The sequence below is a fragment of the Aulostomus chinensis genome, chromosome 12 (genome assembly GCF_037954235.1).
Source record: "Aulostomus chinensis isolate RoL2024-O1b breed Wild chromosome 12, RoL_Achi_v1.0, whole genome shotgun sequence".
NCBI lineage: Eukaryota > Metazoa > Chordata > Actinopteri > Syngnathiformes > Aulostomidae > Aulostomus > Aulostomus chinensis.
In genome coordinates, this window is record NC_141331.1 from 29328742 (window position 1) to 29344071 (window position 15330).

The window sequence follows — 15330 nt, forward strand, 5'->3', positions numbered from 1 at the left end:
TCATTGGCTCCAAGTCAGAGACATCCCCACCGTGATGGTCCACAACAATGAGGAGCCTGTGACGGAGTTCTCCACTCTCTGGAGAATGGGGACAGAACATAAACCCTTGGGAATTTTGGACTCCAACACTGTCCAGTATCGAGAGGACAAGGTTGGATTCATTCTAGCGGACACTGGAAATGTTCCAACATCAGTAAATGTTTCAAGGATCAGGGGTAAGGGGTCAGGGGTCAACGTTTAGGCAAGTTGAAATCTGTAGCTGCTCTGCTCTCAGTATTTGATCCCAGTCGAGTTTCCATTGGGACGGAAGGAACATTACAAGCCTACAGCTTTTAAGTCATGTGAAGCAGTTCTGGCTCCATTAACAGGAACCAAGTGGCTGACCTCATTATTATTCACAATGTCATCAGTCTTTGATCGCAAACATGGCAGCTTGCCTTGATGTAGCTGATGAAGCGAGTGCTGAGTGTCGACTCTGGGTAGCTCAGCTGATCCTTCAGGGTCTCCGTAGGACTCTCCTCAATCAGACGCACCGAGTCCGAATTTGGGTCTGCTGAAACATATCAATAATTAATATATAGATCTTGAAATCACTCCTCTAGCTGAGGCTCATGGGATATGTAGTTAGAGCTTTACAAAGTCATTGATAGAGACATTGAAGTTTACAGAAAGTCTTTTAACCTTGAATTCAAAAACCCTTTTACCACTGACCTGATGATACTTTTCAGCATGAAATTTTGAGATAATATTGGTACAGTGCTGAGCACAAAAATATTTTTATGTATTGCTGCATGGTTTTATTGCACAGCTCAGGTAATGTTGCAGTTGTGTTTGGCATCTAGTCGTTTCTATGAAGGAAACAGGACCAGATCGGGGCTGGGTACCAAAATTTGGTTCCAAGTAGGAAGCGAATTAAATCTAGAGAGTACCGGGTATCAGTTCCTTCAAGTGCTCATTCATAATGGCTGCTTATGAAGTTTAGACATCTGTCAGCAGGACTCTAGAGAGAGCAGCAACCGTGGAAAATGCCACATATGGGAATTTCACGTTGAAAAACAGGTTGCACTTCTAACATATCAAAACATTTCAGACTGCATGGCATCGAACTCAAGGAATGTGCAGTGTTTGATGCCTTGCGGTCTCAGACGAGCCACAGTGCAAGCACGTCCTCCACAGCTGCCCCAACAGAGCCCAGCACTGAGACAGTGACACTGTTCACTTTGGCAAAAAGGGCCCAAATGACCAAAGACAAAAATGAGGAGTGTCACCGGGCTGTGACTAAGTTTGTTGTCAAAGGACTTCATCCTAAGTCGAGTCGCCATCATTTTGGTGGGTTAGAGATGTAATTTCGCCTATTTCCAATCCAACATGCTGTGGCAATACATCGTGTTGATCCTGTGTGTATTATTAAAAGAATGACTCTGTCCTGCTGACCCGATACCGGTGAGCGTGTTACGTCATTTCCTGCCTGTAATCCTGTCGCTGTGTTGTTCACTCTCTCAATCCCCCCTCAGGTGTACTGCTAACTTAATCGCTTTAAGCACCACTGTATACGACGTTTTGGTGTAATACAGAGGTTTCTGTCACTTAACTCTTTAGCAGGACTTTGCTCTGAAATTCCTCGTTCTATTTGTTCTATTTGCCACAGGTCCACTAGCTCACCTTAGCATACTAGCTATGGCCGCTCTCTCTCTTTCCGCCTCTCCCCCCACCTCTCCCTCCCTCTCCTGCTCCATGTGCCAGATGTTTAGTTACTCCTCTGCCTCCTTTAGTGCTAATGGTACGTGTAAAAAGTGTAGTTTGTTTGTAGTCCTGGAGGCTTAGTGAGTTAGAGACTCGGCTCCGCACCATGGAAGCTAGTGCTAGTCCTTCACTTTCAGGATCTGCTCAGTCCACCTTAGCGGGTGCGGAGCCACCTAGCCTAGCCACCACTAGCAGCTCCCCCGCAGCTCCCGAGCAGCCGGGAACTAGCCAGTCCCGCTGGGTGACATCACGAGGGAAACCTAGACGCAGTGAGCCCGTGTTTGCCCACCAACCCTTCATGTTTCCAACCGCTTTTCCCCACTCAGCGACACACCCGCTGAGAGTGAAACTCTTCATGTCGGCTCTGTAGCTCGCAGCCCCGCTGTGAAGCCGACATCAGTCATTGGCAGTTCTGTTCTTGGCAACGTGAAGGTGGAGGAGACTCCAGCGAGCATGAAGTGCATCCCAGGGGCCAGAGCGGGCGACGCTGAGGCTAAAGCTGCTGGCAAAACGTAAGGTTAAATACAGTAAGATTGTGATACATGTCGGCGCTAATGACACCCGGCTTCGCCAGTCAGAATTAACTAAAGTTAACATGGCTTCGGTGGGCAACTACGCTAAAACAATGTCGGACTCCGTAGTTTTCTCTGGCCCGCTGCCCAATTTAGCGAGTGACGACATGTTTAGCCGCATGCGTTCATTCCATCGCTGGATGTCCAGGTGGTGCTGAGATAACAACGTGGCTCACAGACAATTGGAGCTCCTCTGGGGAAAGCCTGGTCTGATTGGGAGAGATGGCGTCCATCCTACTTTGGATGGTGCATCTCTCTTATCTAGGAACAGAGGCCAGTTTGTTAGCAATACTAATCCCTGACAAGCACCCAGAGTTCAGACCAGCAGGCAGAGCTGCAGGTTAGCACGCCCTCTGCTGGTTCCTTGGTGTTGTCTCCCACCAGCCTATAGAAACTGTGTCTGCCCTGAGGCTGTATAAGCCTGCACCCAAATCTGGAGGAGTAACTTATAGCAACTTAGTTAAAATTAAAACCACTGCTCCAGCAAACCAACCCAGTAAAACTATTAAATGTGGTTTGCTTAATATTCGATCTCTTGCATCCAAGTCTCTCCTAGTGAACGATTTAATTACTAATTATCAGATTGGTGTATTAGCACTCACTGAAACCTGGGAGCAGCAAGATGAGTGTGTTAGTTTAAATGAATCTTGCCCTCCTGGTTACATTCACGACCATGTACCTCGCACCACTGGCAGAGGAGGAGGAGCTGCAAACTATCAGTCAAATTTGCTCATTAACCCTCCACCTAATTGTTCATTAACTCATTTGAGAGCCTGACTGTCAGCTTCTCCCACCCAGACTGGAAAGCAGAGAAACCACTCTTACTTGCTGGGGTGTACCGTCCTCCTGCACCTTATTCTGAGTTCTTAGAAGAATTCCCTGACTTTCTGTCTAACTTGGCATTGAACTCAGACAATGTCATTCTAGTGGGTGACTTTAACATCCATGTGGACGTCAATGATGATTCTCTGGCCACTGCGTTTAAGTCACTTCTTGATTCTGTTGGCTTCTGTCAGAGGGTAAACAAACCCACTCACACTTTTAATCACATCCTTGATTTAGTACTCACTTATGGAATAGAAGCTGACCTCATCATAGTTCTTCCTCAGAACCCCGTCTTGTCTGATCACTCCTTAATTACATTTGAATTTACTTTAACAAATTATATCCTACCTGGGAAAAAGTCCTGCTTCAGTAGAAGTCTATCTGACACTGCTGTTTCTAGATTTAGGAGCTTATTCCAGCAGAGCTTGCTGCCACACCTTGTAGTGATATAATGGGCAGTTATGCTGATTTCACCCCCACCCAGGTGGACTATCTTGTGGACAGCACTGCAGCAGCACTCCTTGGGACACTTGATGCCGTCGCTCCCCTGAAGAAGAAGGTTATCAACCAGAAAAGAATAGTTCCCTGGTACAGCCCAGAGCTGCGTGCCTTAAAACAGAAGACCAGACAACTGGAAAGGAAGACACATTCCAGCCAGCACGAGGAAGTCCGCCAAGCCTGGAAGGAGAGTTTATTAATATATAAAAAAGAACTCTGTCATGCCAGAAGCGCTTACTACTCGTCCCTGATAGAAAAGAATAAGAACAACCCCAGGTTCCTCTTCAGCACAGTGGGCAGGCTCACCAAGAACCATAGTGCTGTTGAGCCATGCATCCCCCAACTCTCAGCAGTAACGACTTCCTTTCTTTCTTTACTGAAAAGATTGTGAATATTAGAACAAAGATTGCCAGTAATGGAGGACAGACTACAGTCCCCATAGAAGCACCTCCCAGACTTGGTGCATACTTGGACAGCTTCTCCCCCATCGACCTGTCAGAATTAACTTCTGCAGTCGGTTCCTCCAAGTCAGCCACTTGTCTGCTGGATCCCATCCCAACAAGCCTCCTAAAGGATGCCCTCCCTCTAGTCAACACTTCTATATTAAATCAAATTAATCTTTCCTTAGTCACAGGTTATGTGCCACAGGCCTTTAAGGTGGCTGTCATCAACCCTTTACTTAAAAAACCTTCTCTTGACCCAGATGTGTTAGCCAACTATAGGCTGATATCCAACCTCCCTACTTCTCCAAGATCCTTGAGAAGGTTGTCCTGGAGCAGCTACATGAACACCTGCACAGCAACGAGCTCTTTGAAGCCTTCCAGTCTGGATTCAGGGAACACCATAGCACGGAACCAGCACTGGTCAGAGTCTCTACTGATCTTCTTATAGCTTCAGACAGAGGTCTCGTCTCTGTCCTTTTGGACCTCAGTGCTGCATTTGACACCATCGACCACAGCATCCTGCTACAGAGACTAGACCATGACATTGGGATTAAGGACCTGTCCTAAAATGGTTTAAGTCCTACTTATCTGACAGGTTTCAGTTTGTTAATGTTAATAATGACCATTCAGAGTATAGCAGAGTCACATATGGTGGACCACAGGGTTCAGTTTTAGGACCGATTCTCTTCACTCTTTACATGCTTCCATTAGGTGACATAATCCAGAAGCACTCAATCAACTTCCACTGTTATGAGGACAACACACAACTCTACTGGTCGATGGAGCCAGACGACACAAGCCAGTTTACTCATCTGCAAGACTGCCTGAAAGACATGAAATCCTGGATGTCTTCTAACTTCTTAATGCTCAATTCAGATAAAACTGAGGTCATCATTTTTGGACCTAAACACCACAGGGACACCTCTCTAACCAGATCACTACTCTAGATGGCATCACCCTGACCCTGAGGACAACTGCAAGGAACCTTGGGGTCATTTTTGACCAGGACCTTTCCTTCAGCTCCCACATAAAGCATGTGACCAGGACCGCCTTCTTCCACCTGCAGTATCGCTAAGATTAGGAACATCCTTTCCCAGAGTGATGCTGAGAAACTGGTGCATGCATTTATCACTTCTAGGATGGACCACTGCAACTCTCTCCTGTCAGGATGTCCTAAATACTCCCTAAAGAGTCTCCAGCTGGTCCAGAATGCTGCAGCCAGGGTTTTGACGGGAGTTAAGAAGAGAGAACACATCTCTCCACTTTAGCTTCTCTCCTTCCTGTAGGATCTAGAATCGACTTCAAAATCCTTCTGCTGACTCATCAGGCTCTCAATGATGAAGCTCCATCCTCTCTGAAAGAACTCATTAGTCCCTCCTGTCCGACCAGAGCACTCCGCTCCCAGAATGCAGGTCTGTTAGTGACTCCCAGTATCAATAAAAACAGACTGGGAGGTAGAGCCTTTAGGTACCGGTTCCTCTACTGTGGAACCAGCATCTCTCCATGGGTCAGAGAGGCAGACCCTTTAACTACGTTTAAGTCCAGGCTTAAGACCTTCCTCTATGACAGAGCCTTCAGTTAGGACTGGTTCAGGTAGCTCTGAACCATTGATAGCTATGCTGCTACAGGCTTAGACTGCTGGGGGACACATCAGGTTACATGGAGCCCTTCCCTCCTCTCCTCTCCTCTCCTCTCCTCTCCCCCTCTCTCCTCCTCTCCTCCCTGCACATTTTTGGAACTGTCACTACCACTACTTGTTGCACTTTGTAGTTTGGCCTTGGTGTCTCGCAGTCTCTCTGTGTTTCCACAGATCCACCAGAGCCCCAACCGCCGCCTGCATGGCCCCCCCCCCCCTCTTATTCCCTACTGTTACACCGGCCTGCGCTCCCCTTCCATGAATCAGTCTGCCATCCAGTCCCCCATCAAGCTGGCTTGCTCTCCCTGCCTCCCCTCCCATGAACCAGTCTACCATCCAGTCCCCCATCAAGCTGGCTTGCTCTCCCTGCCTCCCCTTCCATGAACCAGTCTGCCATCCAGTCCCCCATCAAGCTGGCTTGCTCTCCCTGCCTCCCCTTCCATGAACCAGTCTACCATCCAGTCCCCCATCAAGCTGGCTTGCTCTCCCTGCCTCCCCTTCCATGAACCAGTCTACCATCCAGTCCCCCATTAAGCTGGCTCGCTCTCCCTGCCTCCCCTCCCATGAACCAGTATGCCATCCAGTCCCCCATCAAGCTGGCTTGCTCTCCCTGCCTCCCCTTCCATGAACCAGTCTGCCATCCAGTCCCCCATCAAGCTGGCTTGCTCTCCCTGCCTCCCCTTCCATGAACCAGTCCACCATCCAGTCCCCCATCAAGCTGGCCTGCTCTCCCTGCCTCCCCTTCCATGAACCAGTCTACCATCCAGTCCCCCATCAAGCTGGCTTGCTCTCCCTGCCTCCCCTCCCATGAACCAGTCTACCATCCAGTCCCCCATCAAGCTGGCTTGCTCTCCCTGCCTCCCCTCCCATGAACCAGTCTACCATCCAGTCCCCCATCAAGCTGGCTTGCTCTCCCTGCCTCCCCTACCAGAAGCTTCCTTCTTCAACTGTTATTAACATTTCCATGTTTCCTCCATTCTGTGTTATAAACTGTTTTCTTGTCTGTACCAACATCTCCTGCACGTCTGTCCCTCCTGGTGAGGGATTCTCCTCCCCTCCTCACCCTCAGGTTTCTCCCATTTTTCCCTGTTAAAGGTTTTCTATGGAGTTTCTCCTCAGTCGATGTGAGGCTCTGAGGGCAGAGGATGTTGTTATGATGCCATGAAGCCTGGAGACAAACTGGTGGGGAAAACGGGCTCTACAAATAAAATTGCCTTGCCTTGCCTTGTTCAGATTTCAATTAAAACAAATATGTTAATCAGAATAAACAAAATGTACATGCTGTGGTGTAGAAAATAGATAACATTGAAATTATTAAATATTTTCAACGCTTGTACTTGTGTATCATTGCCACTACTGATTTCTTAGCATCAATACAATGGGATTTAGGTTGGACATAGATTAAGCTTACAGTTTTATAAAAGAGTAAAAGATTTTATGCTTGAAAACTTGCACAGTACCAGTTACTGTAGTGTTAAATCTTTATTTGTAGGGAGATGGCCAGGACCCTAACTCCAAACTACTCACTTCCCCCCAAAGGTATTTTGAACAATCATTTGATTCCTGCATGGTAGAAGGTGGAGATGTCAAACGTTTTATCTGAGTTCGCTGATGTCAGCAAAGTAGCCACAACAAGTGATGGCTGGACAAGCATGACACAAGACGACTGTCTTACAGTGGCAGCACCTTCTGTCATAGAGGGAGAGATGAGACAAAAGGTGCTCCAAACAAAAGCAGTCACAAACAGGACAAGTGGAGGCTGAAGCTAACCCTAACCCTAAAGAGGATAAGAAGGGGAGCCCAGGGATCAGAGAGTGAGAGATGCCAAGTCGGCGCCACTCTCTCCAAGTTACAGGCACGCCCGAAGAAGGCCTAATTGGCCGAAACGTTGCGGCAAGCCTGTTGCTAATTTAAAACCCAATGTGGTTAATTTTTTGAAACTCCACCACCTTCGGGTGGTGGACCCAGCCCCTAGGAAGGACCGTGCACCAGGCTGCCTCCCACTAGTTGGGGGGCAGGCCCTAACTCCTAAAACCTAACCCCAGTGACACTACAAGAATTTGGCATGATGAGTAAAATCATGGCTGTCACTGTTCTCAATGCAAAAAATATGGGTGTGGCAATGCAGGGCTAAATTTGATCAAAATAGGCTGTTTTGCTCACACATTAAATCTTGGAGGACTTAGTGTCTCCTCTGTTGCATCAGTGGCCAAATGGAATGCCCAAATCAGGGATATCGAGGTCTTGATGAAGAGGTCGTCCATGGCAAAGATTGTGCTCAAAGAGAAACAACAAATCCTCAGTGAGTGTAAATACATATTTTAATAAAAGTATACCTAGCAGTTGATAAATGCAAAAATAATGATAAACTAATAATCAATCTTTTTTCCTGTGATTTTCTTGTTTGTGCAGATTTGCCCCAGCATGCCCTATTTCTTGATGTGAGGACCCGTTTGGAACTCCCTCTACATGGTGATGGAACGATGCCTTGAGCAGTATCCAGCTAATCAGGCAGCCTACCTATCAGCGTCTGAAGAAATCAATGGGGACAGACTCAACTCGACTGACAGATGAAGATTTCAGAAAGGCAGAGGAGTCCATATGTCTGATGAAAGTCATACACATCCACACACTGTGTTTCATCTGAAAAGAACCATTCACGCGGTCAGATCCTGCTGTGCCTGCTAAGGAGCTGGAAGCACATTACACTGTAAAACAGGATGACACAGGGTTTCCATCCATCCATAAGCAGGCTGTCTGGGGGAATCATGTTAAAGTGGTACCAGAATGATGACATCAGAAGCTTTCTTGTAGAGGCCACTGCATTAGACCCATGTTTCAAAAACAGTCTGGAGGAGACCACCACGGGTCAAAGAGAAGCTGATGGCAGGAAACCAAATGAGTATGAGCAGCCAACAGAGCAGGATTGTGGAGAAACTGATGACGAGGAAGCGAGGGAGCATGAGAAGGAAGAAGGACAGCAGAATGAGGATAAGCCACCTCTCTACTCTCTCTACTGGAAGAACTTTTGCTGAAGACAACCCAAAAACCGAAGCCCTGCCAAGGAGAACCACCATAATTATCAACCAAACTGAAACAGATCTGAGGATGCACCAAGGGATACATACCCACACATACCCCTCTCTATCAGAGCTGGCCTGTTCATATTTATGTGTTCAGGCCTCCTCAACCCCAGTGAAAGGGTCTTCTCCATGGCTGACTCGCTAAGCAGAACCAAAATCAGAATCGGAGTCATAAAAATCCTAACGATACCCAACCCCAGACCAGATGTGGGTGAACGGGGATCGAGGGATGTTCCTGATGGAGCGACTAAATGGGTCTCTGACCTGATTGAAGTCTATTTCAGCTGCTCGTCTGGGGAGGATCCAACCAACTCAGCTGCTAGCAGCACAGCACTGTCCTCTGCTTAGTTCCCAAACCCAACCAGGCTCAGATACCAAAGCCAGACCAGAACCACACACACACTCCATTTCAACCTGTCAATCATCTGAAAAGTCCATGTTTGCTGCTTCTCTGACAGATTTATTCTCGTTTGCAAGTAGAAGATGGTAGCTGGGAAATAAAAGATTCAATCTTTCTCTCCTGGCCTTGTCCAAAGTAGCTACTGAAAAGAATATCCAAAATAATCAGCATCACCTGAAATAAAACATTTGATCATAATGAAAAAATAAACATTTACTGTATTTTTGAATTAATATTGAAATATTTTTAGTATCAACGTTAGTTTATAAAGAGTCTATATCAGTGGGAAAAGGGAAAACATTCCCAGGTTCTTCCAAATTCTTTTATTTCTTAAAGAACTCATATGTATCCTTCACATGGCTTTGATGTTGCTGTGAAACAGGGTTGAGATTACAATCGATAGGCTCTGCAACGATAGGATTCAGAGCCACAGCCACTCCCGGGGGTTCAGGCGTCAGGTGAGGGGCTCGGTAATGTTCTAGGTCAATGCGGGTCCTGGCAAAGTGTATGTGCCTGCGTGCGCGCGTGTGTGAGTACCGGTCAGGGAGCTGATGTGTTCACTGGAGTCGTCTTTACTGATGGCGTCCTCCTCCCTGATGTGGCTCATGGGGACATTGAGACTCAGGCTGTCTTCATCGGATGGCTGCAGCCAACGAAAGGAACAACATAGTCACACACAGCAGGTTGACTTCTGACATTGGAATCACACTACGGCCCTTTCACACCTGCAATTAAAATGTGTTTTGCTGATTTTACTTGACCTCATACATTAATACCTGGTACGAACACACATCTCCATTGACCACACTTAAGATACAAATGCAATCCAGTGGCACTGTCTCGCTATATCAGACCTTACGCCTTCTTCTGTTACCCACTGTCCACACAGTGTTTCTGGCAGCAGGCCACTCACCACTTCGGTTAAGTGCTGGTAAACAAGAAAAACTTCATGCTATCTGTGAAATTATGCTGTTGTATGAACGTTTCTCACTTCTCCAAGTCAAAGAAGTAGAGGGAGATGCCCCCTTCAACTACTGGAATACGGACAAGAGCAGAGGAGAACGGGGTGTTACGCAGCTGCTTTCATTGTTACTGTTCCACCTTCAGCTCCTCATCCTCCTGTTGGTGTTGAGCACAGCCACTGTATGTACCTGCATTTGTGAGGTTTGTCAGATTTGAAGGTCACTGCAGAGCCATCACTTCCGTTCCTCTGGAGGAAACAGACTTCCAGCTCCCTGCAGGAAGCGATTCCTCCTCCTCCCCCTCCAGTAGTTTCCACCACGCCGATGACATATCTCAGGCCACGGAGTATTTGTACGTTGATTGGAGATGCATTTCCATTTAAACCTCAGATGAATGTGGCCATAATGTGATCCGAATCACCTACATAAGTGGTTTGGCTGGCAGGGTCACAATCTGCCCCAAGTGTGTCTTGGGGGCATCTACGCCTGTACTTTCATGTGTTCGACCGCTACCTGATAACAAAAAAACACATTTTAAGGGCAGGTGCAAAGGGGGACGAAGAACATCTGTATCTAGTGTACTGGACCTGGGTAAAAAGTGGACAGTCAAACCCCTCATCAATACCCAAATTCTCCAAACTGCTATTTTATTAATACAACAACAAAAGTACCCGATGAAAGTGAAGAATACGTTCAACTGAATTTGTAATGTGCTGTGTATGCTGAGCAAATACGCAAATCAGGACAAGCACATTACAAAGAAAGCTAATCAGAATACTTTACATCCCCAAGGGAAAATGCAAGTGTTCAGGGTGTTTGGTCATGCTTCAGGTGTGAAACAAAGAAAAAACAGAAAAAGTATCATTGGTATGCTAGCACATGCTAATGCTAGTGATCATGGTGGCAGGTCATGCTTAAACACTTTATATAAATGTGTATGTGTGTGTTTTTGTGTGTGTTATAGTTGAGGTGCTGCACCTTAACAAACTGTAGCTGACAAGAGTCAACGAACAAATCAATAACAAGAATAAATGGAAATCCATCTGACTGCTGACGCTGAAAGAGTCGGTACACTACCCTAGTTCAGGAACTTGGAATGACTTGTGGTTTAGAAAAAATTGAGAACCACTGCACTACAGAAAATAGAGACTCTGGAGCAACTACATAGATGAAAGTCACTAGAAGGACAAGAGTCCTTTGAAAGACTACAGACACTGGAAAGACACAACATTGGTGAGACAGGAGAAACTAGACAACATTTGAGCGACAGCAGGCGCAAGAGACACAAGAGAAACCAGGGACACTGGAAGAACTAGAGACCCCAGGAACATTTTAGAGACCACAGACACTAGAGAAACTAGAGGGACTAGAGACACCAGCAACATTGTAGAGACCACAGACATTAGAGACACTACAGGGAACTAGAGACACCAGCAACATTGTAGAGACCACAGACACTAGAGAAACTAGAGGGACTAGAGACACCAGCAACATTGTAGAGACATCAGACAGTAGAGGGACTAGAGACACCAGCAACATTAAAGAGACCACAGACACTAGAGACACTAGATAAACCAGAGACACTGGAAGAACTAGAGACACCAGCAACATTGTAGAGACCACAGACAATAGAGACACTAGAGGGACTAGAGACATCAGCAACATTGTAGAGACCAAAGACATGAGAGACACTAGAGGGACTAGAGACACCAGCAACATTGTAGAGACCACAGACACTAGAGACACTAGAGGGACTAGAGACACCAGCAACATTGTAGAGACCACAGACACTAGAGACACCAGAGGGACTAGGGACACCAGCAACATTGTAGAGACCACAGACACTAGAAAAACTAGAGACACCAGCAACATTGTAGAGACCACAGACACCAGAGAAACTAGAAGGACTAGAGACACCAGCAACATTGTAGAGACCACAGACACTAGAGACACTAGAGGGACTAGAGACACCAGCAACTTTGTAGAGACCACAGACACTAGAGACACCAGAGGGACTAGAGACACCAGCAACATTGTAGAGACCACAGACACTAGAAAAACTAGAGACACCAGCAACATTGTAGAGACCACAGACACCAGAGAAACTAGAAGGACTAGAGACACCAGCAACATTGTAGAGACCACAGACACTAGAGGGACTAGAGACACCAGCAACATTGTAGAGACATCAGACAGTAGAGGGACTAGAGACACCAGCAACATTGTAGAGACCACAGACACTAGAGACACTAGAGGGACTAGAGACACCAGCAACACTGTAGAGACCACAGACACTAGAGGGACTAGAGACACCAGCAACATTGTAGAGACCACAGACACCAGAGAAAGTAGAAGGACTAGAGACACCAGCAACATTGTAGAGACCACAGACACTAGAGGGACTAGAGACACCAGCAACATTGTAGAGACCACAGACACCAGAGAAAGTAGAAGGACTAGAGACACAAGCAACATTGTAGAGACCACAGACACTAGAGACACTAGAGGGACTAGAGACACCAGCAACTTTGTAGAGACCACAGACACTAGAGACACTAGAGGGACTAGAGACACTAGCAACATTGTAGAGACCACAGACACTAGAAAAACTAGAGACACCAGCAACATTGTAGAGACCACAGACACTAGAGGGACTAGAGACACCAGCAACATTGTAGAGACCACAGACACTAGAGACACTAGAGGGACTAGAGACACCAGCAACACTGTAGAGACCACAGACACTAGAGACACTAGAGGGACTAGAGACAAAGCTCAAAAATCTACAGATTCCCAACAGATGTCTATCACCAGCTATTAATGTGACACAAATACACATTAACTCAACGTAGTGTCTTAGTGTCTCTCTCTCTGTATCACACACACACACTCACCCACACACACACACTCACCCACTCACTCACACTCACCCACCCACTCACTCACTCACTCACACACACACTCACTCTACCTCAGTAGCTGACAGTCGCTTGTCTCCACTGTCGCTGCCGACTCCTGAATCACTGTCCTGCTTCCTCTGCTGCTCCATGTCCTCAACACTGCACACACATAAAACACAAATCATACACCTGACTCTTTCGCTCTCTCCCTCCCTTTCTCTCTCTCCCACACAGACACACACACAAAGAGACAGACAGACACACACACACACACACACACACACAGATGCTGCTCTAGTTTTGTCGCTCTCATGTGAATAGAGTCAAGTCTTTGTGCCTTGTTCTTGATGAGCAGGATGTTGCTGGTTCCTGAAAGCAGGTAAAAATCTAAACTACTAATATCTCTGCGTACTGAACTGAACACACAATCAGAAGGTTTGTTTCAGAGACATAAGTTTATTGTGAGTGTGCGCGTGTGTGTGTGTGTCTCTTCAGGACACAGGAACTATTAACATGCTTACATTGTGAGAATCTTTAGTGTGGGCGGACATTCTAGCATGTTACACTCTCTAAGGACAGCAGAAACGCAGAGGACAGGATGAAAACGTGGCATCTGATGTGATGGAGAACGTGACTGAAGATATGATGGAGGACAAAATGGAGGACATGATGGAAGATGTGATGGAGGACAAGATGGAGGAAGTGACGGAGGAAAGGACGAAGGATGTGATGGAGGAAGAGATGGTTAACTCCACCGCAGACCTGATGGAGGATAGGTTGGAGGATGGTTCTAAAGTGTGACTTTGAGCTGACGGACTCGTGGATGTGTTGTCAGAGCTGTTTGGTCCTCTGACAGGAAGGTCGTGTCATGGATGTGAAACATTATTCCAGCTGACTGATGGATGAGCAACAACCATCAGCCTCCCCAACACCTGCTGCTACTCTGATGATGATCCCTCCAGAGGTGGCATTAGGTATGACCACATCTCACCGAAGGCAACAAGTCCTGCATGTAATCAGCAGGAAGCTGTCAGAAACACACACACACACACACACACACACACACACACAAGAAATGAGGAATGCAGTGTGGTCACTCACCTGCCAGTGGTGGGTCGTGATAGGCTGAGGCGCTCCATTATGGGCAGGAAGAGAGCATCGGCCATCTTGTCCGTATGACACGCCTCCATGGTCAGGTACTTGAAAATGTGAACTTTACCCTTTAAACAGATCTGAGTGGGAGAGATATGGACACACACACACACACACACACACACACACACACACACACACACACACACACAAAACACCACTAAACTCAGGATGCTACTCTAGGTGCTGTGTTTGTCCTTCATCTCTATGATGATGATGATGATGGTTATGCCAGTAGTTTTGGGATTGCCCTTTCACAGCAGCTCCACGTGGGCCCTCCAGGCCCTCTGGTAGTGATGGTGGAATGAAACAGGCCACCACAATCATGTGTACAAGCTATTTTACAAACATGCAGAACCAGTCTGATGGATCAACAGTGATTCTATGTTGAATATGTTTTTCTATTGCAGTTTTTTTGACTTCGACAGGTACCCTGGATGGCACCACCCTGGCCCCCAGCACCACTGTAGGAACCTAGCAGTTCTCTTTGACCAGGACCCTTTAACTCCCACATTCAACAAACCTCCAGGACGCCTTCTTCCATCTACGTAACATCGCTAAGATCAGACACATCCTGGCTCAAGAAGACGCAGAAAAACTAGTCCCTGCTTTTGTCACTTCCAGGCTGGATTACTGCACCTCCCTCCTACCAGGCTGGACTAACAAGTCCCTAAAGACTCTCCAGCTGGTCCAGAACGCTGCTGCCCGTGTTGACTAGAATTGGTAGCAGAGACCAGGTCTCTCCTGGACTGCTTCTCTGCATGGCTCCCTGTCAGATTCAGAACAGAATTTAAAATTCTTCTTCTACCATCAAAGTCCTCAACAGTCAAGCTCCTTCATCCCTGACAGAGCTCCTTGTCCCCTATGATCCAGCTAGAACCCTTCACTCCCAGGATGCAGGGTTCGTGCTGGTTCCTAGAGTTCTAACAGTAGAATGGAGCCAGAGCCTTCAGCTATCAGGCTCCCCTCCTGTGGAACCGTCTCCCAGTTTCAGTCCAGGACCCAGACCTCCTCTCTAGGTTTAAGAGCAGACTTAAGACCTCCTTGTTGATCAGGCTTATAGTCAGGACTGCTTAGGCTGGCCCTTAGATCTGCTGCTATAGGCTCAGACTAGAT

At 46.9% G+C, this 15330-nt stretch overlaps 1 protein-coding gene and 1 long non-coding RNA gene across 26 annotated transcripts in view; one reads left to right on the forward strand and one right to left on the reverse strand.

Annotated features, from left to right (window-relative positions):
* The window catches only part of lrch1 (leucine-rich repeats and calponin homology (CH) domain containing 1), a 73165-nt gene that overhangs the window by 25159 nt on the left and 32676 nt on the right, over positions 1-15330 (reverse strand). For 22 of the 25 annotated variants that reach the window (XR_015118794.1, XR_015118797.1, XR_015118792.1 and 19 more), the window contains exons 6-9: positions 14164-14294; positions 13134-13221; positions 9738-9843; positions 438-553 (exon numbers count right to left, since the gene is read on the reverse strand). Coding sequence is in view for 19 of the 25 variants with exons in the window: in XM_086221092.1 (XP_086077218.1) it covers positions 438-553; positions 9738-9843; positions 13134-13221; positions 14164-14294 (441 nt within the window). In the remaining 6 variants the exon portion in view is untranslated. The remainder of the gene's footprint in view (positions 1-437; positions 554-9737; positions 9844-13133; positions 13222-14163; positions 14295-15330) is intronic. The other 3 variants (XM_086221074.1, XM_086221079.1, XM_086221082.1) reach the window with 1 other exon arrangement.
* LOC147252701 (uncharacterized) overlaps positions 13187-15330 on the forward strand; it is a 3087-nt gene continuing 943 nt past the window's right edge. Inside the window, exons 1-3 of the long non-coding RNA XR_015118798.1 lie at positions 13187-13441; positions 13558-14036; positions 14625-15330. The exon at positions 14625-15330 is cut by the window's right edge and continues 943 nt beyond it. This is a non-coding gene — a long non-coding RNA (uncharacterized LOC147252701). The remainder of the gene's footprint in view (positions 13442-13557; positions 14037-14624) is intronic.